This window comes from Diabrotica virgifera, chromosome 7 (assembly GCF_917563875.1).
Source record: "Diabrotica virgifera virgifera chromosome 7, PGI_DIABVI_V3a".
Classification (NCBI taxonomy): Eukaryota; Metazoa; Arthropoda; class Insecta; order Coleoptera; family Chrysomelidae; genus Diabrotica; species Diabrotica virgifera.
In genome coordinates, this window is record NC_065449.1 from 93166112 (window position 1) to 93193376 (window position 27265).

At 33.4% G+C, this 27265-nt stretch overlaps 1 protein-coding gene across 2 annotated transcripts in view; it reads right to left on the reverse strand.

Moving 5' to 3' along the window:
- Positions 1-27265, reverse strand: part of LOC114345361 (28S ribosomal protein S21, mitochondrial) — a 46753-nt gene that overhangs the window by 6802 nt on the left and 12686 nt on the right. The window contains exons 2-3 of one of the 2 annotated variants that reach the window (XM_050655729.1): positions 26048-26240; positions 7309-7443 (exon numbers count right to left, since the gene is read on the reverse strand). In XM_050655729.1, coding sequence (XP_050511686.1) covers positions 7327-7443; positions 26048-26200 — 270 coding nt within the window. In that variant the 5' untranslated portion in view covers positions 26201-26240 and the 3' untranslated portion in view covers positions 7309-7326. The remainder of the gene's footprint in view (positions 1-7308; positions 7444-26047; positions 26241-27265) is intronic. The other variant, XM_028296184.1, reaches the window with a different exon arrangement.

The window sequence follows — 27265 nt, forward strand, 5'->3', positions numbered from 1 at the left end:
GTGAATGAAACTACAGGTCAAACACCAACCTGCCTGATGTTGGGTCGTGAAGTTCGTTTGCCCTGCGACCTAGAGTTTGGCCGCAGACCTTCTGAGGAACATGTTGCAGGCGAAGAATACGTCGACCGCCTGAAGTTACGAATGAACAACATTCATGAACTTGCCCGACAACACATCCAGATAGCCAGTGACAGAATGAAAGATCAATATGATTCTCGATGCAAGAATGAAAGCTTCGAAGTAGGTGATCTTGTCTGGCTTTATAATCCACAACGTCGTCGCGGCTTGTGTCCTAAACTGCAAAGACAATGGGAAGGTCCGTATGAAGTTAAGAAGAAAATAAATGACGTAATATACAGAATTAAGAAGTTGCCAAACGGTAAACCAAAAGTTATTCACATAAATCGTCTTGCACCATATGCTGGCTCAAATGAAACAGAAGAAGCCCGAGTCCTCCAACAGGAGATGAAAGACGCCGCAGAGCCAAGTTTTAATCAATTTATGTCAAATTACGCAGCGAGAAAGAGTGCTAGATTCGGCGTGACCACAGAAGTTCAGCAAGATCTGTTTGGTGTTCCAGAAAACGTCTCTCTAGCCCACTGTGTTGCCCAAGACCTCGAGATGACTAAAGGAATCTCGTCCGTATTCAATAGAAAGTTCGGCCGCCTGGACGAGTTAAGGAATCAACAACCTAAAATTGGAAGAGTATTGCGATTGGAAGATGGTCCTCGATCTTTGCTGTATATAGTGACCAGGAAGTCTTATACGGACACGCCAAGCTACGAGAACATATGGCGTGCTCTAACTAATTTAAAGAAAATGGTCTGTAATTATGACATCAAAGATTTGGCTTTACCAAAAATTGGCCATGCAGTAGAAAATCTGGATTGGAAGATTGTGAGAAGCATGCTGGAAGTGATCTTCAGAGAAACTGGCGTACGGATTACTGTGTGTTGCATGAACCCGAAGATGTCATACCCTTCAAAGACAGTAGACTGTTACTTCTTTTCTAGGGGTGTATGCAGAGCTGGAGAATCCTGTAGATTCCGCCATCCTGGGCCATCTAGAGTTGCTGATCGGGACGCTCAGATCTTAAGAGGGGAGCAGTGTAACAAAATAATTATTGACCTACCCTCGTATACCAGCTCCCGTCTTAGCACAGGCAGAACACTATCGATGTTTCGAGATACGCCGATGCAGCGCCGATGACGTGCAAGCGGTCACATGGACATAGCTGGAGATATATAGATATTTCTGGAATATCTGTATCGCATATATAAATAGGACATATTTGTAAATAGAGTTAGTCTTAAGCAAAAGTTTGTAAAGTAAACTTGTATAAATATAAATAAAGTCGTATATAAATTACGAACCGCTAGTTTTATTGTAATTAGAAGTAATTACACTAATAACCGCTAAAGTAACTTTAAATTTTTACTAAGAAGGTTAGGTAATATTAAGTTTAGTTAAATTTGGAAATATTATTAGGTAGATTTAAAATATTATATAATTATTCACTGCTCATATGACGTAAATTAGTGTAGTACACTAAAAAGACTAAAGACTAGATTAAAAATTAGGATAAGTTGTATTCATTGTTTTACGAAAGTGAATTAGTAAACGAAAAAAATACTAAAAGACACGAAGGAATAGTGCGTGATTTAGTGACAATTACTTATAAACAATAATTTGTAGTTTTTATAAAATACCAGTTTAGTATAGGGACAATATGAACTTTTGTTTATAATAGGATTTTTGTTAAGTGTCTTATAGCGGCCGATATAGGACCTTAACTATTAAGTAATATAAGGTCTATCTCCTAAAAGGCGATGATGGACAATCAATCTCATTTTAAAAATATGTAATTTTAACAAAACGGGGAGGTGTGGTATTATAATATCACCCTGTACAAAAGATGTTTTAATGAAAGTAAATTGTCCGCCCTTGACCAAGGCCGACGCGTGAGGTTGCAAAGTTCATTCTAATATATAAGTAAACGCCCGATGATATGATACCATGATTATTATTGTTATGATTATTGTAATAGTTAGCAGTAACCACGTTTAAGATAGGTCGTGATTATAAACAAGTTATTATGATTTAGTCATCGATATGGTAAACTAAAAATATATGTATTTGAATAGAAATAAGAGTTTTAATTAATTGGGACCAGAAGGCAGTAACAACACGCTTATTTGCGACAATGTGATTTGTCATAATATGATTTTGTCATGGAGTGAAATTTACATGTTTACACTGTGTGATCTGTCATATGATTTTGTCATAAACAAAGGGCTCAATACTGATCCTTGGAGCAGCCCCAAGTTATTGTATCGTGGACCTATGAGACTACTGTTATGTGCTCTGAGATATATTTTTCTACATGAGTAAAAATTATATATTGTTCCTGCTAATTAAGCTGGTATTTGGAAATTTTTACTAATTTTTCAACTAAAATATCTAGACAGACTCTATCATATGCACCTCTATGTCCATACATATTGCAGGTAAATAATTGTTGTCTGTAAATGTGTTTTGTATATCTACCACTAATATTGAAAGGGCGTCTAAAGTACTTCTTCCTTTTCTGTACCCAAATTGAAGGTTGGGAAGTAATTTATTTTTTTCTAACAACCATTCCAATCTCTGTTTTATCATTCGTTCGACTGTTTTAAGAAGGCATGACATAAGAGATATAGGTCTATATGATTGTGCCACGTTGCGATTTTTACCTGGTTTTAGTATTGGTATAATAATGACATCTTGAAATTGAGGAACTAAACTCCCATTTTTGACCATCTCATTGAATATTTCCAACAGCAAGAGTTTAGCTATTTTTGGAAGGTGTTGTATTATGGGATATTTAATATTATCCAAACCTGGACTTGTGTTATTTCGATTTTTAAGAGCATATTCTAATTCTGTAATGTTGAACGGTTCTAGCAAAAAATGGTTTTGTTCATTTGAAGCATAGCTATAGCTTTTTATAATTGGACTGATGGAGAAGCAACTTGATCAAAAATTTCGTAGACTAATGTATCATTAGGACATGTTGGATTAGTGATTGGTTTTCTATTTTTGCTATTGAAGGAATGTTTTTGTTTAAGTTTGAGACAAAGTTTTTCCAACTTTTTTTAGCTATTGCATTTATTTTTTTTTTACTTTTAGCCATGCTCTCTTGGCATTTTAAGTAATTTTCAAAGTTACGGTTTTGCTTATAATTTGAAAATGCTTCTTTTCTTTCCTTGATAATGTTATCACAATTTGTATTCCACCACTGCGGAGAATTTCTGATTTTGTTTTTATAAGCTTTATATTGTGGAATTGATAGTTGAGCTGCATAATTTATACAATCAATTAAAAAATTATATTTGTCCGACGTATTTTTCATTTGGTAATAGTTATTGAAAAATTGTTCTGATGAAATTTCGTACATGGACCAATTAGCCTTTCTTGTATTCCATTTACTTTTAGGAATAATTTCTTCAGGTAAATGAATGTCGGTAATTTCCATATAGGATAGATCATAAAATGATTCGATCCCAAGGTGTCTGTATGTATAGACCAATTAATTTTATTGACTAGATCAGCTGTAACGAAAGTAACATCAATAGCTGATTTATTTTGATCTGGTTTAGTTAAAATGGTAGGTTCTCCATTATTAATTACTGTAAAATTTAAGTCATCTGCAGTTTTAATAAGTTGTATTACAGTTGCATTATTATAATTACATCCCCAAATCGTATGATGCGCATTGAAATCTCCACCTATAACTACTGAACCACTGACCTGTGAAAATATATTTGCCCAATCACATACTGTACTTTTACATTTAGGAGGTTTGTATATATTGAGTTCAATATTTTTAAAGTTTGTTTTGATGCCACAAACTTCAATATCAGAATTAAAGTTATAATTTAGTTTTAGTTCACTGAAGGTTACTGTGTTACGGATAAGAATCGCAACGCCACCAAACCGGTCTTCCTTCCTATCTCTACTTATTAGGTTATAACCATTAAAACTGTAATGGGAATCTTTTTTAAACTATGTTTCGCTAATGAGCAAAATATCAATTTTTTATTGTTTACGTATTGCATTAAACTGTTTTTGTTTGACAATAATAGATCTAGCATTCCATTGACCAATTTTTAAAATATTTTGTACAGCCATTAGAAGCTATTATTGTTTACAGTATTTAAAACCTGTTCTAATTCATTAATTATAGTCTTATCGTCTAACGTTTTTATATCTTCAATTGAACGAATATGTTCTAAGAGGTTCATTATAAAATTTGTTACAGTTTTGTCAACTGATTTTTATTTGCAACTTTGTTATAATTGGGTTTATGTGGATTAGCCGGTAAAGGCTGGGCAGGTCCAAATGTAAAGGAAAAGATAGGTTTATGAATAGGGGATTGTATGATAGGAGAGTTTGGTTTCCTTTTCTTTCCTACAGATGCATGTGAATTATTGTTCAATTGAGAAGATATTAGAGAGCGCGATTTATTGGTCTGTGGAGACAGAATTTTTATTAATTTTTAGAAGCGAAGGAAATTCTTGTTCATTATTTTCAAGCAAGGAAAAATAATTTTGATTCATAACACCAGAAAATGATTGTTCACACAAATGTTTTGTCTCTAAAAAAGTAGTCTTTTGTTCGATCATTATACTTTTAATCTTTTTTTGTTTTTCATAAAAAGGACACTTTTTTGATATTGTAACATGCTCATTACTTTTACAATGTATACAATACATAGCTTTATCGCAAGTATGATTAGTAGTTTCAGTGTGCCCACATTGAATACAAAATTCCTGGGAACTTTTACATTGTTTTGACACATGACCAAATTTCAAACATCGATAGCATTGAACGACCCTACCAATAAATTGTTCTACCGGAAAATAAACTCTATTAAAACCTATATAGTTGGGTAGAATATTACCCTCAAAGGTGACAAATATAGTTTATTTATCTACGTATTCAATTTTTTCCTCTTTTTGGATGGTACGCTTTGTCCTATAAATATTTAAAACTTTGGAAGTAGATTCAATGTTTTCCATAAGATAATGAATGTCAAATTGGGTGTCTACATCCCTTACAAGCCCTTTAACTTCCAATAAGTGATTTGGAATGTAAGCTCTTAAAGTTTGAGCGTCTAATAATTTATTTTTGACAAGATTATTAGCTTCTAAACGTGATGACAGCAAAACTTTTATACGATTACGGCCAATGCTTTTATCTCTTTAATATGGGTAAGTTTCAGGGTCTTGAATAACAGGTGACCTATCGCCATAGGATGCAATCTAGACAAACCACTTTCATTCCCAATTTTTTCAATATAAACCCAAATATTATCTAAATTGTACTTATCTGAGACCCAGTTGAAATATTTAATATCCTTTTGGTTTTCTATCGGCAAAGTAGCACTAGGTTGAAAACTATTATTTTCCATTACACTACCTTCATTATTCACTATGTCTTTCGTCTGAGAGGACGTCCCTAATGAACTTTGTTCCCCAATAATGGGGGAACCAATTTAATTTGTTTATTTAAAAATTTCCTGGACTATAAAATGTTATTTTTAACGTATATTAAATTTTTAACGAGTTTTTAATAATTCAACAAAAATTGATAAATCCGGTTCTCTCTTTAAGCGATAGCATGCGATCGATTCAAAAGTACGAATTAGACTGTGTCCAAAATACTATTATAATTTTAAAGGTTATAATTTCTTTAGATCAGATCGTGCAGACGGATATATTGGAACTGCCATTTTATTAAAATCAAACATAAGATGTGAAGAAATCAATCTTAAAAATAGATAGCCTTTCACTCATAAATGTATTTCAGTTCAAATTTTTCGAAACAAAAATCCTATTACTATTGTCTCAGTTTACATTGAACCAAAAACCCAGATATCTGAAAGACAATGGTTGGAATTCTTTAAAGATATACCTAAACCGGTAATTATTGGTGGAGATTTTAATGCCCATAGTATCGCATGGGGCTGTGAATTTGAAGACAACTATCGTAAAAAGCTTTTAGAAAGTATTGATCATTGTAATTTGATATGTCTGAATGATGGGTCGCCCACATTAGCAACTAATAACAGTCCATCTGCTATTGATTAACCTTTTGTACTCAAGATATTTCAAATTTTTTAACTTGGAGAGTCTTACAAGATCCTCCTGGATCCAATCATCTTCCGATTATCATAAACATGGAAACAGATAATACAACTTCATTTCCAACTCAAAACTTTCAAAAGATCTGGAATCTTAACAAGGCCGATTGGAACTTATACACCTCTGTACTAGAAGCTGAAAATTCTCCCGATAATTATCAACAATTAATAGCAAACTAAAAATTAATAAAGCAGCCAATAATTTAGCAATACCGAAGTTTTCATCTAACGTCATACGTAAGAGACAAAATTCAAATTAATGGTGGTGCGAAAGTTGTAAAACTGCTGCTGATAACCGTAAAATTGCATATGGAAAATATAAACAAAACCCTACAAGGAATAATTTAGTTGAATTTAAGAGACTTGGTGCTGTCGCAAAAAAACTGAGAGAAATCTAAATTTGCCACCAAAAATGCTGTATTACCCAGAGGGCGCCGCATACGTCATTTAGCGCTCATTAAATACCTTCAATTTTATTTATCCCATACTCTATATCCTATTTGAATCAAAAGTTTTATTTTCTTTATATTTTTTACTTAAAAAAGAAAAACTTCATTAATCTCGCTAAACTCAACCGTTTTCGAAATAAACGCATTTTAAATCTGCGATGCAGCATAATTTTTTGCATAACATCATTGTAGTTAGACCCGAAAAATAAACCTGACCCCATAAATCAACCCCATAATTTGAAGGAATTTAGGATATGTTTTTGGAAATTATTATGGTTTCACATTTATTTTTCGGGTGTAATTACAATGATAGTATGCAAAAAATGATTTGGCATCACTGATTTAAAATGCGTTTATCTCGAAAACGGTTGAGTTTAGCGACATGAATGTAGTATAGCTTTTTGAAGTAAAAAAAAATAATAGTGGAATAAAAGTTTTGATCTCAAAATTATGCAGAGTGGAGGATAAAAAAATTGAACGTATTAACTGAGCGCTGAAAGACGTATGTGGCGCCTTTTGGATAATACATAATTTTTGGTAGCGAATTGAGATTTCTCGTCCCAAAAAAAAACCCGCTTACCAAATTTCATGTTGTTATCTCATGACGTGATTGAGCATTTAAACGTTTTACTGAATTATGAATATTAAATGCTAGAAAAAAGACTGTCTACTTACTACAATTAAAAACAAGTTTTATGAACATCCTGGAAAGGGATCTGTTCTATTTTTTCTCATAACAAATTGAATTTTTCTATCCATATCTTCATTGTAGATTGATTTACATCTCTCAAAATTAATTCTTCTGCGGAACTACAACCAAAGTAAATATTAATCATAATTATTGCAACATAAAATATCAAAATCAAAGAGATTTTTATTGTAACTTCAGTAACAGTCCATTCACGTGTGGTAAAATATTGCAAAACCTTCAAATTTTAAACAACCGCTTGGATTGACATGAAACTTGGTACAGTAAAACCTCCGTTAACCGAAACCTTTTTAAACGAAACATCGTTTAACCGAAATGGCTGACAGTTTCAATAATTTCGTCAATAAACAGTAAATTTAAAAAAAAAGCAATAAAATTAAGGAAAATGAACATGTTTGGAGTGTTTTTTTAAGAAACCTTCTATTTTCTGTTGTATTTTCCTTTGACAACGATGTTTTGAAGCTATATCTCTTCAATACCATGTAATTTGATACAAGAAGAATACAAAAACAATGTTATTTTTAACCGAAATTCTTGTTATCCGAAACGGTCTCCCCCCAATTATTTCGGTTAACGGAGGTTTTACTGTATATACATATCTAACATGTCAAAGAAAAAAAAGTGATATTGTGTTGATGTGCGCTTTTGCCTTGGGGGCGAGTTTCACCCCTTCCTCGGTGTGAAAAAATATACGTTCAAAATAAGTGCGGAATTGGATAAATTGACTCATTCTAAGTGTTAAAACTTAATACGTAATCTATTTAAATCCTCAATAAGGTGGCAATGTAAAATATTTGCTATTTTTTAAGTTGCCGATTATCAGCATGACATATTCAAAATTTAATTTTATGACGTACACCTTCGACAAACATTTGTATTTTAGAAGAAGAATAAATGTAATGCAGTGGAGATAAATTAATTTTTATTAGAACCACGATAATAACAGTCCACAAACAGATATTTATACATATTTTTTGGTCCAAGTCGAGCCCCATATTTTGAAAATCAATTGCAACGATCTATTGAAGAAGAAGCCATAAGCGAAGCCTATAGTAGCAGTCAGTGGCCCAGTCAAGTAGTGAACTATTTTAGAGAAATTATTACACAAAGAGGTGATATTCGATCTATAAACGAACTGGTCAATTATAAATTACAGTTCAAGAACGCTATTAAATTTATGATAACACGTGGATATCCTTTTAAACTATTTTCTAATCATATTACTGTAATTAAGGGTTTATACAGTCCGTCTAATATACTTAATGTTGCACGTCATTATCACCGTCAGAGATCTAAGTTGACAGAGTTGCCAAAGTATAAAAAAATCCTGAATCCATTTTAAATCAAATAGATCACATAATTATTGCAAAAGTGGATTATACAAAAAAAAACAAATTAATAATTCAATGTAAATAAATAAAAAATAGAAATAGACAACAAGTTATAATCTTACGTTAAAGTAAATAATAAAAACAATAAATATAGTAAAACAAATACTTACAGTAAATAATAAAAACAAATCTGAAGTGTCAATGTCGCAACTGTCAAATAAATGTTACCAATTTATGCCAAAATATCACCTTCGTTCGATTACAGTTACAGTATGGTCCGAACAAATGTGCTTTATAAATACGCTTTATAATCCATTTATACAAATTAAATGAAACAAATTAATTTGTATTTCTCTAAGTTAACATTAATAGAACTCTTCAAATATTATCTCTACGCAATATATAATAAAATATGTCTAGTGGCTGTAATTCCAGTGTACTCAGCAAAATGATACTAAAAAAAGAACACACTACCGCCTAAATATTTCGTGTTGGTATCATGTGACGTCACGAGCTATGACGCGGATGACTTGCAACGGCAAGTAAATTAGATGGAGTATAGTTTTACATTATTTTGATTACCACCTTTTTACAATCTTAAAACGAGGATCTTGAAGTCATTTAGAATATTTCTTTTTGAATATTTGTCAAATTGACATTTCGATACCAGTTCCAGTTACTTAGAACTTGGAACTAATTTCATTTAACGTTGGTGTACATTTCTAGGTCAATATTGCATTTTTTTCTATTATTTCAAAAACTGATACAATTTACAAGTAAAATACAATAAATAATTTTAATGAAATAGTTTGTCCATTTACCATTGCACAATAATTACACTAGGATATTAGTTCCATACCAATACAAGTTCAATTTTAACAGGTCTATTTATACCTGTTTTCAATCAATTGCCAATTTACCATTTCTATATTACTTCTGTAACAATACAAAATACAATTATTGTAATAGGTCTATTTATACCTTTGTGAAACCATTGCTAGATTACAAATTTAACAGGTGTATTTATATCTGTTTTCAATCAATTGCCAATTTACCATTTCTATATTACTTCTGTAACAATACAAATACAATTATTGTCATAGGTCTATTTATATCTTTGTCAAACCATTGCTAGATTACAATCTCTACTTAGCCTATATTTCCATTTTGACTATTAGAATGTCTATCAAACAATTAATAAGAAACAGAAATTCTTTAACTCAAGAACTAGCAATGTTAACTCAATTTGTTACACATATAGATACCAATTTGAAGAAGTTAAGAGAAGAATACATATTGCTAATAAAACATATAATGGACTCATTAAACATCTAAGGTCTAACATCACGAGAAAAACCAAATGCAAAATATACAAAACCCTGTAAAACCGGTCCTTATAAATGGATCAGAGACATGGACACTGTCGAAAAGCGATGAGAACTTATTAGGTACGTTTGAACGAAAAATCCTTAGACACATATATAAGGGGGTGAAAGAAAATGACGTATGGCGCAGAAGATATAATTTTGACTATACGCAACATACAACGAACCCGATGTCATAACATCCATAAAGATCGGACGTCTGCGCTGGATGGGCCATGTTGAACGAATGTTGGAGACCGAAACACCAAAACATATAATGAAGCAAACACCAGTAGGGAGAAGGTCAAAGGGAAGACCCAAACTTAGATACATGGAACAAGTGAAACAAGATCTGAAAACCCTTGAGATTACCCACTGGAAGAACAAAGCAAGGAACAGAACAGAATGGCGGGAAATCCTAGAACAAGCCAGGACTCAAAAAGGGTTGTCGAGCTACTGATGATGATGATGATGATAGATACCAATTTGCCTACTATTGCAGATGTAGAATACAGGTTAACTTATTACAATGATTTATCACAAGATTTTGATCAACTCCAGAGAGCTATAGAAGAGAAATGTGATGAGACAGATTTAGAGACTCATTATGAAACACGAAAACAATTTAAAACATCATTTTTTGATGCTATGGTAATATTAATTAACTATGTGAATAAAAATGCAATTAATATTACTAATGGTACAGCTTTTCCCAATTCAAATCAATCTTTGGACTATATACAAAATAACTTTTTACCTAAGATAAAACCAAATATAGGCCATTCCAAAGATCAGTGTAGACTAGGTAATTGTAAAAAATGTTCAAAAAAGCGTAGTACACTGCTGCACATTAATTCTCAAATTAAATCCACAATAATTGCAGAGCCATCTACTAGTCAAACAAAACTAATTAAAAATAGGATTCCATTTACACAAGTTTTACTGCCTACTGTAACATTTCAAATTAAGGATAAATACAACAATTTTCATACAGCTAGAGCATTTTTAGACAGTGGTGCACAATCAAATTTAAGCACTGAGCATTTTTGTCAAAAAATTCATGTTCCATTAGTCAATACACATATTCCAATTATCGGTATTAACCAATCTGAAAGCATTATTCATAAAAAATGCAGCATCAATTTAATTTCAAACAATAAACAATTTTCTACAAAAAGTAACTTTTTGTCACAAGATTATATTGAATGTAAACAATTATTCTTAAATACTACATCTTAAGCTCCTAATGGACAATTCATTGTTAAATTGCCATTTAAATATCCTCCAGAAATATTAGGCAATTCTTTTGATACTGCAGTAAAACGCTTCTATTCTCGAAAAAAGACTCACAACCAATCCAAAGTTAAAGTACTTATACAAGCAATGTATTGATGGATATCAAGAACTTGTGTATACACTCTGTGTATACAAAGAATCAAGTCTCGCTAAGAGTAATTTTCGATGGTAGTTGTAAAACTACTAGTGGTTTGTCTCTTAATGATATACAATATGTGGGTTCTAAGATCCAAAATAATATATTTCCTATTTTAATCAGATTCAGACAATACATTTACGCAGTTTCAGCAGATGTCAGCAAAATGAATAGACAAATTCAAATGCACCCTGAACATCAACCACTACAAAGAATTATTATCTGGAGAGATGATCCAGAGAGAGAACTTCAGGTTTTGCAGTTAAATACAGTCACATATGGCACTGCGGCTGCTCCATATCTAGCCATACGATGTTTAAATCAATTAGGTATTTATCATTCAAATAAATATCCACTTGTTTCCAAAACTATTTAAAGGATTTCTATGTAGACGATATATTAACTGGTGCCAACGTCCTTCAAACACTTAAACTCTTGTGTCAATAAATTTATTCTATACTAAATTCGGGCCATTTTCAACTTCGAAACTGGATTTCTAATTCACAGTCTTTGTTAAATGAACTTGCAGACAACAATGTTTCCAACTCAATTCTCATGTTAGGAGAAAATGAATCATCTAAAACTTTAAGCATTCAGTGGCTTAGCCAACCAGATTTGTTTATTACACCTTCAGACCATGCTACAAAAAGAACAATTATTCTATCTTATATTTCCAAAATTTATGATCTGTTAGGATTGCTTAGTTCATGTATTATAATAGCAAGAATGATTATTCAAGAGTTATGGTCTAAAAAATTACTATGGGATGAACATATTCCTAAAAACTTGTGCAAAACTTGGCATGAATTTTATGTTCAATTACAAAACCTTAACAAACTGCAAAAGATTTCTATAAATAAAGGAACTCTTAATGCAAGTAAACTCAATAGTGCTACAATGAAACTTATTAAATCAGTCCAAATTGAGTCATTTCATGATTTTATTCACATTCTAAAAACCAATAAACAATTACCAAAGCATCATAAAATACGTTCATTGCAACTTTTTATTGATGAGGTTGGTGCCTTGCGTGTAGGAGGCAGGTTACGTTTTACTTCGCTTAACTTTGACATAAAACATCCAATATTATTATGTTCAATATATCCATTATCACACCTCATAATTAAATACAAACACAATATACTCTTACATGCAGGAACTCAATCACTTTTATCTCCTATTAGACAAAAATATTGGATAATAGAAGCAAAAAATCTAGCTAAAAAGGTTATAAAAGACTGTATGATATGCTTTAAGGCAAAGCCTACTCTCTGTACAGCATCCATGTCTAACCTACCTGACAAACGTGTTTTGGAATCATTTCCCTTTCAGCATAGTGGTATAGATTATGCTGGCTTATTTTCAATTGCAGATAGAAAGGGAAGAGGTAAACTAGTTACCAAATGCTATATACAGTGCGGTGGAATAAGTGTTACCCCCCTCCCCTGTTAACTTGTTTATTTTAATAAGCAAAACGCTCGGAAAGGTCGATTTTTAAACTAATCATAGTATATTATAACATCAACGTTTCGAACTTTACGCGATCCCTCTTCAGGTGATAGCCATAACTTTGATCTTTTTAATGGGAAAGTACATCATGTGACACAGTCCGTTTCTTATTGTGAACACTACCAGTCTCAAAGAATTTTCTTACAACTGTCTTAAAATAGTGTCTGTCTATTCGACGGTCAGGATAGCGTTCATTAAAAATTCTTTCCGACTCACGGTAACTCCGGCCAGATTCACCATAAATTGTGATAATTTCGCATTTTTCTTGCAAATTACGAGGTCGTACCATGTTTGAAATTCACAATAAATATTTTTTTTTAAATAGCAACAAAACTATAGTTACTAATATGAAATATGTCATTAAAACTATTTATTTATGATATCTGTCAAAAACCAATTTAGTTGCTATGCAACGAAAGAAGATCATTAGGTAAATTTTTTTACCACATCTAGTACACGAGCGGCACACCCTAAAAAACGCTTATTTCTCAAGATAGCGACCACCGGTGGTGAATGGCTAATTTTGGACTTACTTTATGTTCTTAATGGTGCTGAAAACGAAAATGATATTTATTTTGGATTTTTAGTAGGGAAGCATTGTGAAAAACGCAATTTTACCGTAAAAATAAAAAAAAGATATCTGCGTTTCTATATTCTGCTTTTAACTCGCTACAGCTTTGTTAGATTTTAATAACAGCACCTTCAGAACGGTGAAAAATATATGCTATAGCAATGTGAGAAAAAAATATTAAAATCTAACAAATCTTTAGCTAGCGAGTTAAATCGCAGAAAAACGTGGCTTCATTTTTTTTTTATTTTTAGGGTAAAATTGCTATTTTGACAATGTTCCTCCACTTAAAATTCAAAAAAATTCAAAATGACATTTCATTTTTTCTTTTCAGTGCTATCAAAAATATAAAGTAAGAGCAAAATTAGCCATTGACCGCCCATGGTCAGTAACTTGAGAAATAAGCGTTATTTTGGGTATATATAAAGTCGGTATTAAAATTTGCACCACTTTTCAAAACGTTTTTATATACTTGGCTTGGTCGGTGTCACGGACTCCGCAAATTTTGTACCTGAAATTTTCAGAATAGCTTTGAACTAGCTAACAATGCAATATTTAACTGCTATTATACACGGTGATTGATTCGTAGGGTAAAGCTCCGTAGATCGGTTATAGTAATGGATAGCGATAAAAGTTAATAACAAAAATTGTAGCCAACTTTGAGCTTCACATTACAAAATTAGTTAGAATTTTACAGGGTATTCGATAACATAATGGCAGATCAAACTTATGTTTTTTTAAATGGAACACCCTACATTTTATTTTATATTCAAAATCTTCTTAACTTCTCCATTAGAAAAATATAAAGGTTTGGTATGTTATACAGGGTATTTACAAAGTTATAACAAATTTTATATGAAAATCGTAACAAGTTCAACTCCCTGTATAAATAAAAATAAGCACAACGGCAATGATTTATTGATGCCATATTTTTTACTTATTGTCAAAATTTTCATAAATGATTGGTATTCCTGATTTTCTTTATATTGAATACAGGGCGAGTCAAAACGCAAGTACATTATTTTCTCAGTAATTTTAAATGAAACACCCTGTATTTTATATCACTATCGAAAAGTACTGTTACCGTACTTTAATTTATATATAACATTCCCTATGTCTAAATTTATTAGTATTTGAGATATTTTCATTTTTCAGAGCAAATTATTAATTACGGGTCTAAATCTTTCCAAATTTTAGGTAAGCCATGACTGAATTGTCTAGAGCAATGAATACCTACTCTATCAACATCAGTTTCTCCGCCCCAGAAAATAATACCATATAATCTGAGCACTGAGTAGATGTTTGCAAAATAAACTGACTTAATGTGTTGTAAATTCAAATACTTAAGAACCAATTCTGAGCTATTTTTAAGTCACCTGAAGAAATACTCAGAAGATCCTCAAACATTGATGCTAATGTTAATAAGTTTGCATCATCTGCAAAATTTACAAGGTGAGACTCACTGCTCAGTATTTCGCTACCAAGATTGTTAATGTAGAAAACAAAAAGAAGTGGCCCCATGACATTGCCCTGAGCCATACCAAGTTGTAAATTCCCTTCTTCTGAAGAAAACTGTTGTCCTGCTCGAGTTATAATAACTTTTTGTCGTCTGTCGGTGAGGTAATCTCTTATCCAGTCACGAGCAGGGCCACGAATTCCATATCTTTCTAGGTTGTCGATCAAAATATGATCTATGCTGTCAAACGCTTTTGATAAGTCCAGGAACATTCCCAAGGAAATCTCCCCGTTCTCCCATCCATTCAAAATCTTATCCACGAATTCGTATGTAGCTGTTTCAACAGACCTTCCCTTGAGATGCCCATGTTCTGACTCAGCAATTAGGTGGTCACTATTGAAAAACGTTTTAAGTCTTGTGCACATTGCTATTTCGAAAAATTTTGAAAATGTCGGTAGTAAACTGATGGGTCTATAATTTTCCAATTTGGCTTTATCTCCTTTTTTATGTAAAGGTTTCACTAGGGCTAACTTTAGTTGGTTAGGGAAAATACCATACTTAAAAGAGTTATTAATAATGTGGCACAATGGTTCTGCAATCTCTTCTGCACAATGTTCCAATAGATTCGCTGAGATCCCATCATAACCTGCACTTTTTTATTTTTTAGCTTTGATATGATATTAAGAATTTCAGAAATAGTTACTGGTATAAGAAAAAAAGATTTGTTGTTATATGGAATACTGCATGAAAAAGTGGCTTGAGGTTGAGTTTTTATTAAATTAGGACCTGCATGAAGTACAAATTTGTTAAAGTTATTACAAATATTCTCAGGCTTACCACTAATATTCGAAGTTTGATCGACATATTCTGTAACTGTACCATTAATTTCCCTAACAATCTGCCAAACACATTTTGATTTGCTTTCACTGCTATTTATATGTTTTTCATAATGAGCACTTCTTGCATCGCTCAGGAGACGATTGTATTCCTGCTTCTTTGTTTTGTAAGCCTCACTATAGATCCTGTCACCTGTTAGACCTACTAAGCACTAGAAGGATGTCTAGCTCATTCTTACATGCAGCAACCTGCTGATTAGGTTTTAGTATTTTTTTTGCCGTACATTTTTGCCGAATTGAGAGTATAGGAAAGCAATAATCAAAGGTAGACCCAACAATGCCGACAAAAACATCCCATTGCTCATTTACCAGTGATTCAGGGGTAAAAAACACTGAGTCCCGTCCATTGTGGCCTTAATGAGTCTTATTAGCTTGTGTGGTATTGCCAATTCAGCCAATATATAGTATTCGCGGTGTGCAAGTACTTGGATGGGATACGAGAAACGATCGTGTGAGAATACCGGAGAAATATTGCAACTTTCTTAAATAATTCATATTGTCAATTGAAATTGTCAAATTAACGTATATTTCATACCTACTGTCATTGAAGAAGAAAAATTATATATTGCTCCACAATATTGATATGATATGGAATTATTATATAAAGGTAAATTTAATTAATTGTATTTTGCTTGCAGTACCGCATTTTAATAACTACTTTTATTTACTATACAATTGTTTACGTTTTAATAACATAACCTGAATCTTATTTTTTCTTCTTATTATTTTTTTGGCGATGACTACAATAAGAACGATGAATTCGGCGAAAGGAAAAGAAGATAAGAAAGGAAATAAACAAATTGAAAATGTACTGAAAGTAGGCACATGAAGGAGCATTAAGAAATTTAGATGAAATACGAGAGAAATATGGAATCGAAATAATGGCCTTGCAAGAAACCAAGCAACTAGGAAGTGAGATAGTAAAAGTTGGGAAAAGTACCCTTTTTAAAAGCGACGGGCCAAATAGATACCTGGGGATTGGTTTTATGGTGTTACACAGAATAAGGCGAGTAGTAACTGACTTCCAAGCAATATCAGAAATACTGTGCTATTTAAGATTGCGCGGGAAGTATAGAAAAATCATCATAATTAATGCACATGCTCCTACAGAAGAGAAAGACATGGAAACAAAAAATGAGTTCTATGAACAATTCGGAGAGCTAATTGGGAAAATACCAAAATATGATATTAAAATAATTGTGGGAGATATGAATGCGAAAATAGGAAGAGAAGAAATTTATATGAATATAACAGGGGGTAAAAGCCTACATAAAGAAAGTAATGACAATGGCAAAAAAACTAATAGAACTTTCAATGGAACATAACCTTAAGATAGTAAGTACACAATTGGATCATAAACATATACACAAAATAACCTTGATCTCTCCTGATGGGAAAACGAGAAACCAAATAGACCATGTTCTCTTTGAAAGAAAACACAACAGATCTGTGACTGATGTAGAAGCTACAGAGGAGCAAACTTAAACAAGAAATTCCCAAACTACCAAGAAAAGGAACACAACGGAAAAAATACCAATTAGAGCGACTCCAAGATAAAGAGGTAGCAAAAAGAACAGAGGAAGAGATAAACAAGAGATTGGAAAGAATCACGACCGGGAACATAGAAGAGGAATGGGAACTAATACAAGCAGCTGTGATAGAAGCGGCAGATCTTAGCATTGGGAAAGCAGAAAAAGAAGAGAGAGAACAATGGTTTGATGAGGACTGCAAAATAATTCTAGAGCAGAGAAATAACGCAAAAATGAAAAATATTAGAAACAGCACAGAAAAAAGAGTAAAAGAAAAAGTAGTAGTAGTAGAGTAGAAGAAAAACACAGAGTATTATAAAGCAACTAGAAATAATAGAAGAAAACTATGTCCAAAAAGAAGTTAAAAATTTTTATCAAGGAGTAAAAAAACATGAGGGACTCAAAATAAATGCACAATGTTTTGCAGAAATAAAGATGTTATGTTGCTGGGAGACAAGACAGAAAAATTGAATAGATGGGCAGAATACTTCGGAGAATTATTAAGCGATAAAGCCCAAACAGAAACAGAAATGCAACAACGAGGGCAAGAAATCGAACAAAAACAAATATGTACAAGAAGCGGAACCACAACAAACACAACAAACCGACAGAAAGGGAGATAATAACAGTAATAAAAGACCTAAAAAATAATAAAAGTGCCGGAGAAAGCGGAGTGCCAGCAGAGATATTAAAGATAGGAGGAAATATACTGCAGCAAAAAATAGCTGGACTTATAAAGAAAATATGGGATAACGAAAAAATGCCGGAGCAATGAAACACAGCACTCATCTGCCCAATTCACAAAAAAGGTGATAAGACCATACGTGAAAATTACAGAGGAATCGCACTGTTAGAAGTGGTGTATAAGGTATTAGCAAAAGTTATCAGAACTTCATAGATTGAAAGCTTATGAATCAGAGATACCAGGCTCCAGGCTGGTTTCAGAAGGGAAGAGGAACAACCGATCAAATTTTTTTGCTAAAATTATTACAAAACAATAGTTATGAACAAAATCTAGGCTTGCATATGCTCTTTATCGATTTTAAACAGGCTTACGACTCCATCTCACGAAACGGGCTATACGAAGCAATGAGAGCACTAGGAATATCAGAGAAACTGATACGATTAGTAACAATGACGTTAACCAACACAGTCAATAAAGTCATGATAGAAGGCAGTTTTTCAAATCAGTTTAACGTCAACAGAGGATTAAAACAAGGAGACCCCCTGTCAACAGACTTATTCAATCTAGTGCTGGAAAAGATAATTAGAGGAGCCAATATCCAGACAAGCGGCACGATTCTTAACAGAAGACAACAGTGTATAGGTTTTGCAGATGACTTGGTGTTTCTGACACGTTCAAGAACAGAACTTCAAAAAATGTTCAAGCAATTTGAAGAAGAAGCAAAAAAATATGGCCTGACTATAAACCAAGGAAAAACCAAGTATATGGAAATGAGAGGAAAAAACTCTGAAGAAAATAAGTGGATTACTCTAAGGACAAACGACAAAGATTATAAATTTGAGAAGGTAACTGAATTTGAGTACCTTGGAGTAACAGTTACAAATAGAGGAGACGAAGAGAGAGAGAGAGATAGATAAACGGTTGTTAAAAGGTAGCAAAGCAGTAGGTTCATTAAACGCACTGTTGAAGGCAAAAAACGTGTCCAGGGCAGCCAAGATCCGAGCGTATGAAACAATAGTGAGACCAACGGTGTTGTATGCATGTGAAACTTGGACAAGGAACCTTAAAGTAGAAAAAGCTAGAGACTTGGGAGAGAAAAATATTGAGAAAAATTTTTTGGTGGTATAAAGGAGGCTAACGGGGAATGGCGCAGAAGAACAAACCAGGAGCTAATGGAGATGTATAAGAAACCTAAAATAACTCAGAAAATCAAGGTACAGCAAGTTAGATGGTTGGGTCATGTTTTACGAATGCCACAGGAAATAAACGTCCTAAGAGTTTTATCAGCAGGAGAACAAGGGAAGAAAAGAAGAGGGAGACCACGAAGGAAGTGGTTTGATGCCGTCCGGACTGACCTAGAAGAAATGGGTACAAGAGGCTGGAGAGGACAAGTACAGAACCGCAAAAAGTGGAAGAAATTAGTCAAGACTATCGAAGCCAAGGGCCTCTAAGGCCTGTAGTGCTGTTATATATATTATTTTTTTGGACTAGGGCCTTGACCATTATCCAGTAACCAGGACTAATATAATTGGCCAATATAATTAAAAGTGCGAATAATGTTGTTGAGCGTAGAAACCAAGTGTCGCTTTGCTGAACTTGCACAGTCCCAATAGTCTGTTCCTTTTGACTGAGTCGTATGCCTGTTTGAAGTCTACAAACACGTTGTGAACATCAATATCGTGTTCCCATGATTTGCACAAGATCTGTTTGACTGTAAATATTTGATCCAGTTTCGATCTTCTCCATCGGAAGCCCGTCTGATACTCTCCAATAATATTTTCTGCTAGTGGTTGGAGCCGCTGGTTTATAATATACGTGAGGACTTTATATGCTGTACATAGTAGAGAGATTCCACGGTAGTTTTTGCACTGGAGTTTGTCTCCTTTTTTATAGATCGGGCATACTATACTTTTCTTCCAGTCGTCGGGTATTTTCTCTTCTTGCCATATGTCTTTGATGAGCACGTGGATGTGACTTGCTAGGAGGTCGCCACCTACCTTATACAGTTCTGCTGGTATTTCGTCAACTCCCGCAGCTTTATTGTTTTTCTGGGCCTTAATAGCTTCGAGAACTTCCTCTATGGTTGGAGCTTCTACTCCATTCTCTACTTCATTCTCTTCTACGTAATTCATACCCATTTCATCTTCCATGTCTACTTGTGTTCCAAGTTCCAGTTCCAAGTAGGGTCTGAAAATAATGCTTCCAGGTTTCTGTGACTTTCTGTTGGTCACTGATTATTGGCCCACTTTCATCTTTATATAGTATGATAAGATTGATCCAAAAGATGGCATAACCCAGACATCCAAAGTGAAAGTTCTCCTCCAACACCAAATTGTTCTATATGGTCAACATAATGTTCAGAAAAAAGTCACACCATTTTGAGCGTCGGGTTTGGGCGGAAGAGGGGGGAGAAATCGGTAAATTCGTAGTTTTTTGCGTTTTTCGTCAATATTTCTAAAACTAGGCGGGTTAGCATGAACAACCTTTTATACAAAAATGTTCTACATTACATTTGAAATTAAAAATGTCCAATGCATAATCCTTCTAAAATGAACGGTTCCAAAGTTACAGAGGTAAAGTATAATATAATTGGTCCAAAAAAAGGCCTAACCCAGACATAAAAAATAAAAGTTTTCCTTCAACACCAAATTGTTCTATATGGTCCACACATGGTTCAGTAAAAAGTTACACCATTTTGAGCGTCCGGTTTGGGGGAGATGGGGGAGAAGTAGGTAAATTAGTAGTTTTTTTACGTTTTTCGTCAATATTTCTAAAACTATGCTTTAGCGTAAACAATATTCTATACAAAAATATTCTACATAAAATTTAAAACAAAAAAGGTCCTATACATAATTGTTATAAAATCAACGGTTCCAGAGTTACGGAGGGTGAAAAGTGGAGGTTTTCGATACTTTTTATATTTTTTTGGGCAATTTATGATGATTTTGGGTGGTGAGCTTGACGTTTCTTCAAGGGCTTATCACTAACATACCATCGGCCACTTAAATAGCAAATTTGATTTATAAAACTAAATCCTGTGAAAGAAAATCAGTAGGAAATTGCCCAAATAATATAAAAAGTATCGAAAACCTCCACTTTTCACCCTCCGTAACTCTGGAACCGTTGATTTTATAACAATTATGTATAGGACCTTTTTTGTTTTAAATTTTATGCAGAACATTTTTGTATAGAAAATTGTTTACGCTAAAGCATAGTTTTAGAAATATTGACGAAAATCGTAAAAAAAACTACTAATTTACTGACTTCTCCCCCATCTCCCCCCCAAACCGGACGCTTAAAATGGTGTAACTTTTTACTGAACAATATGTGGACCATATAGAACAATTTGGTGTTGGAGGAAAACTTTTACTTTGGATGTTTAGGTTAGGCCTTTTTTTGGACCAATTATACTATACTACCTCCGTAACTTTGAAACCATTCATTTTAGAAGGATTATGCATAGGGCCTTTTTTATTTCAAATTTAATGTAGAACATTTTTGTATAGAAGGTTGTTTATGCTAAATCGTATAGTTTTAGAAATATTTACGAAAAACGTAAAAAACTACGAATTTACTGTTTTCTCCCCCCACACCCCCCAAACCCGACGCTCAAAATGGTGTGACTTTTTTCTGAACATTATGTGGACTATATAGAACAATTTGGTGTTGGAGGATAACTTTCACTTTGGATGTCTGGGTTTGGGTCTAGTTATACCATACTAATAGACTTGTTTGAGGTTTATACCCACTTTTTATATTTTTTAGGTATTCGTATTTTTCTATTTGTCCATTCTCATAGGCTCTCTTTTTATTTCCACATATCTTGTCTGCTTTCCGTATTGCGACTTCAAATAATGTTCGTCTTTCTCGTGTTCTTCTTGTTATGTACATTTTGTGTGCTTCATTTCTTTCCTCTATTGCTTGTCTGCACTCGTCATCAAACCATGCTCCTCTTCTCTCCTTTTTCTTGCGTCCTTCACTCATTTGCGACTTCTTGTTCGAACTTCTCTTTACATTCCTGAATCTTCAGTTTTTCCAGGTCCAGTTTGTTTGTTCTTTGTTGTCTTTCGTTTCTTTCCCTGTTAACTCTGCATCTAAATTTGGCTTGTAGTAAAAGATGGTCTGATCCACAGCATGCTCCTCATTGTGTTCTTACATCGGAGATACTACTAGCTGCCCTTTTGTCTATCAGCACATGGTTGATTTGATTGGCTGTGGTTCCATCTGGTGAAATCCATGTCATTTTGTGTATGTCTTTATGTGGGAAGCATGTGGAACTTATAACCATATTTTTACTGGTGGCAAAATTTATCAAAAACTCCACATTCTCGTTTGTTTCATTGTGCAGTGAGTGTTTCCCTATTGTGCCATAGAACTGCGGCTCCTTGGCTATTTTAGCATTCATATCACCCATTATAATCTTGATGTCATTTTTTGGCGCATTATCATATACTATCTCCAGTTGTTTGTAGTAGCCTTCCTTTGTATGTTGCTCTTGTTCTTCTGTTGGGCAGTGAATGTTTATCACTGTTAGGTTGAAGAAGTGGGTGCAAATTCTCAACTTGCATATCCTTTCACTGACTGCCTGGAAGTCTATGATTTTTGCCATCTTGTCTCCTGAAGAGCAGTAATCATGAGCTTATATCTTTTTAGTTCTTGAAGAAGTGCGGTTTGAGCTCCTGGTCTATTTAGCGTCCTCACATTCCAGTTTCCAAATGCATAGTCCATGTTTTGTAGCTTGAGTCATTTCCGAAAGTCCCGTCCTGTATTCCGAGGCAAATGTTCAGGTTTCATAACAGTGTGTTTTTCCGGGAGTGGGTTGTCAGCCCACTACCCAACCTTCCTCCTTTATCCTGGCTTAGGACCGGTAGTGGTGACTCCTGAGCTACTCGATCCACCCATTTGTCACTACAGGCGCAGTTATTCCTATAACCGGGATGTTCTAATAACCAATCATTGGTTGCTGGTATAAACGTTTCGGGACCTCAAATTTCTATTCCTTAAACTGGGATATTCCATTAACTGGTATTCTAATAAGCGGGTTCTACTGTATTCTCGACTGACATCACTATCTAGGCCACATAATGAGAGGGGAAAAGTACTCCCTGCTAAGACTCATAGGTAATTCAAGGAAAAATCTCAAGAAAGAGAAATGTGGGATGTAGGAGGATTTCCTGGTTACGAAATTTAAGGGAGTGGTACTGCACAAAGAAGAAGAACAGCGATTCAACCCTAGCACAATACACTAAACTGCAGAGATTGCGGTGGGCAGGGAACATGGTCCGCATGCATGAGAAGAGAATCTCCAGAAAATTGCTAAATGCAAGAATGGAAGTAAAAAAACCTGTTGAACGACCAAAAAAGAGATGGGAAGACGAAGTAGATCAGGATGCCAAAAACCTACTAAAAACATGTTCATGGAAAAGAACAGCAGTCAAGCGAAATCATTGGAGAAGCTTGCTGAAGGAGGCCAAGGCCCGGTTTAGGGTGTAGTGCCATTATTGGGGGTGCCGTACAGGTTAGTACTCATTCACATCAGGTAAAAATTTTTGGAAAATATGAAAATATACATCGTTTTAAGATAAATATATAAATAAATATATAAAAGTATATATTATACAGGGTGTCCCGAAAAGAATGGACATAAATTATACCACACATTCTCGGGTCAAAAATAGTTCGATTGAACCTAACTTACCGTAGTACAAATGTGCTCACAAAAAAAGTTACAGCCCTTTGAAGTTACAAAATGAAAATCGATTTTTTTCAATATATCGAAAACTATTAGAGATTTTTTATTGAAAATGGACATTTATAATTCTTATGTCAGGAACATCTTAAAACAAAATTATAGTGAAATTTGTCCACCCCATAAAAAATTTATGGGGATTTTGTTCCCTTAAACCCCCCCAAACTTTTGTGTACGTTCCAATTAATTCATTATTGTGGTACCATTAGTTAAACACAACGTTTTTAAAACTTTTTTGCCTCTTATTATTTTTTCGATAAGCCAGTTTTTATTGAGATGCGGCTTCTTTTTCAATATATTTACGTAAAAATTTTATGGGGGTTTTGTTCCTTTAAACCCCCCTAATGTTTGTGTACGTTCCAATTAAACTATTATTGTGGTACCATTAGTTAAACACAGTGTTTTTAAAACTTTTGTCTCTTATTCTTTTGTTCATAAGTCATCTTTTATCGAGATGTAGCTTCTTTTTCAAAATATACCTAAAAATGTAAATTATAAATAAATTTTCAGATTATAACAGGTCTCTATAACCGTACTTAACCATATACAAATATGTGGTGGATTCGACAAACATTCAAAATATCTCGATAAACACTGGCTTATCGAAAAAGTACTAAGAGGCAAAAAAGTTTTAAAAATAAGGTGTTTAACTAATAGTGCCACAATATTAATTCAATTGGAACGTACACAAAAGTTTGGGGGGTTTAAGGGAACCAAACCCCCATAAAATTTGTGTGGGGTGCACAAATTTTACTTATTTTTTTTTTAAGATATTGCTGTCGTAAAAATGCCACATGTCAATTTTCAATAAAAAATCTCTGAGAGTTTTCGATATATGAAAAAAAATCGATTTTCATTTTGTAACTTCAAAGGGCTGTAACTTTTTTTGTGTGCACTATTGTATATAGGTAAGTGAGGTTCAATCAACCTATTTTTGACCCCAGAATCTGTGGTATAATTTATGACCAATCTTTTCGGGACACCCTGTATATCTGTACCGTGGAGGTAAACAGTCGTACATCCACAATGTATACATTTGCAAGAAAGCGCAAAACATACAGACTAGTCAATAAACTATAAAAAAAATTTTATTTCCATTATGTCGAATTAAACATTATTGGTATATTATATCTAAATGCAAATCTATTAATGGGTATTAGTGGTATTAGTATTGCTAAGAAATTATTTACCTGATGTATAATAATGGGAGTTACGACTTTTTACCTCTATGTCTTTAAACAGGTAATATGCAAAATAAAAATCGTAAGTGATTACAAAAATAGTATATTCCGTATTTATAAATGCAGAAACCAAATCACAATGTTTGGAACAAAAATAACTCTTGTTTTTCATTATCCCGTTATAACACCCTCAAAATACCATTTAATATAAAAATGGAGCTACGATTGTTTACCACTACCGCATACGAAAGCATACTATCTAATATACGCACGTATTTATGGAGTTGCTATGGATATACTACTGTTTACCTCAACTGACTAATGGAGTTGCTATTGTTTCTAAACGCCTTATCTAGGCAACTAATAACGCTGGATGTACGATTTTTTGCCACAATATGCTATGAAAATCTGACAACAAGAGCGTGGTATTAACTCCATTTCAGCAAAAAGTGGAGTTACGACTGTTTACCTCCACGGTACAGATATATAAAAATATATAAATAAATATGTAATAAAATATATATAAGATAAATAAATATATAAAAATTTTGGGTCTACCCCAAAATCCCGACAGCCACAATCCCGACGGCCAAAATCCTGACACGCCAGAATCCCGAGAGGTTTGAGAAGTATATTTTTAACATAATTACATTTATTTTTTGTTTATGGCCATCTGTTTTTTTATTTTTTGTTACTAAACAAAAGTATTTTGTATTAAAAGTATTAAACAAAAGTCAGAATTTTTACTTGTGCGAGGATTGTTGCATGTTGGGATTTTGGCGTCGGGATTCTGGCGTGTCGGGATTCTGTCGTGTCGGTGTTTTGGCCGTCGGGATTTTGGCTGTAGGGATTTTGGCTGTCCACTGGAATGGATTTAATGTCCACAGTCATACAAACCCAAACAAACAACAGAAAAATGGTGTTGCCATAATGCAGACGTTTTATAGTTTACACGATATATGGGTAATAAACCATTACAGTTCTAAATTATAAAAGGACACTCACCTGAAATGGTTTTTCAAAGTATCTAGTTCTTCTATATTGATCTAAAATATCCTCTCGTCCTAAGATTCTGTTTAATACTCTACATGCTGCATCCACATCGTTATTTTTTATAAATACAGTTCTTGCAATGAAACTTGCGTGTTTCAAAGTCATTTTGTTTAATTTTAAACTTTTTGTTTTTGGGGTTTGGAAATTTTCACAGTAAAATTTTGTAGGTTAGCTCGTTTCGTTTATGAAATTTACTCTTCTTTTTTCTGTTGAATATTTGACCGTCCTGTCATTACTGTCACAACACAATGGCCGACGAATGGCACATGTCATGATCTCAATCCTACCACCATAGAGGTATATATTAACATAGAGGGAGCCAACCGTGGAGGGAGCCTACCTTCCGCGCTTCCTGACGACAAGATCTCATGGACTGGTTTGCTGCATCTCTTTCTAACACATTGTATCGAAAATCTATGATGACATTCAGTGTGAACATAGGCACGGAAGAGGAGGACAACCGTAGCAGCTTTACTATGCGTAAGAGTGAAACAGCACTAATCCAAATAAAAAAGATGGTGTCGTCACTTCGGTCTGAATCACACTCTCTCTATGCTAATATGTAACTCTATGCCCACCACCATAGCCACATTTACTTTACAAGCCATGAAGATAAAAAGGCAACGTCGCAATTGATGACGTCGGTAGTCTGACTTTCGGACTACCGCTTTCGAAACTACGATTTTAAAGTACAAATTCTGGTAAAATTTATAGTACTTTTTGAGTCGAACAAGAAAATATTATTAATTAGAAGTTTGTACAAAATAATATTAAAAGCAATTCCTTGTAAGTAACGTTTATTATACAAAAAAAAACAATAACAAGAATATAACCGTGATTCATTTTTTTCGAATCCTAAGAAAACTAATAAGTATTTTTCAAAAATTTAAACGCAGAATGAAAGATTTCGTTAGGACCGAGGGCAGAAAGTCCCTGAAAACTTCTATGTTTATTTTAATAAGTTACAGGGGTGAAAAACTCAGAATATTTAGTGTGATTTTTAGTTTCAAATATGTCATTAAAAAAACTTTTTATTCATTCTAAAGGACTTTCGGCCCTCGGTAATAAAGTAATCTTTCATTCTGCGTTTAAATTTTTAAAAAATACTTATTAGTTTTCTCGGGATTCGAAAAAAATGATTATATTTAAAATACAGGCGTCAAAATTTTT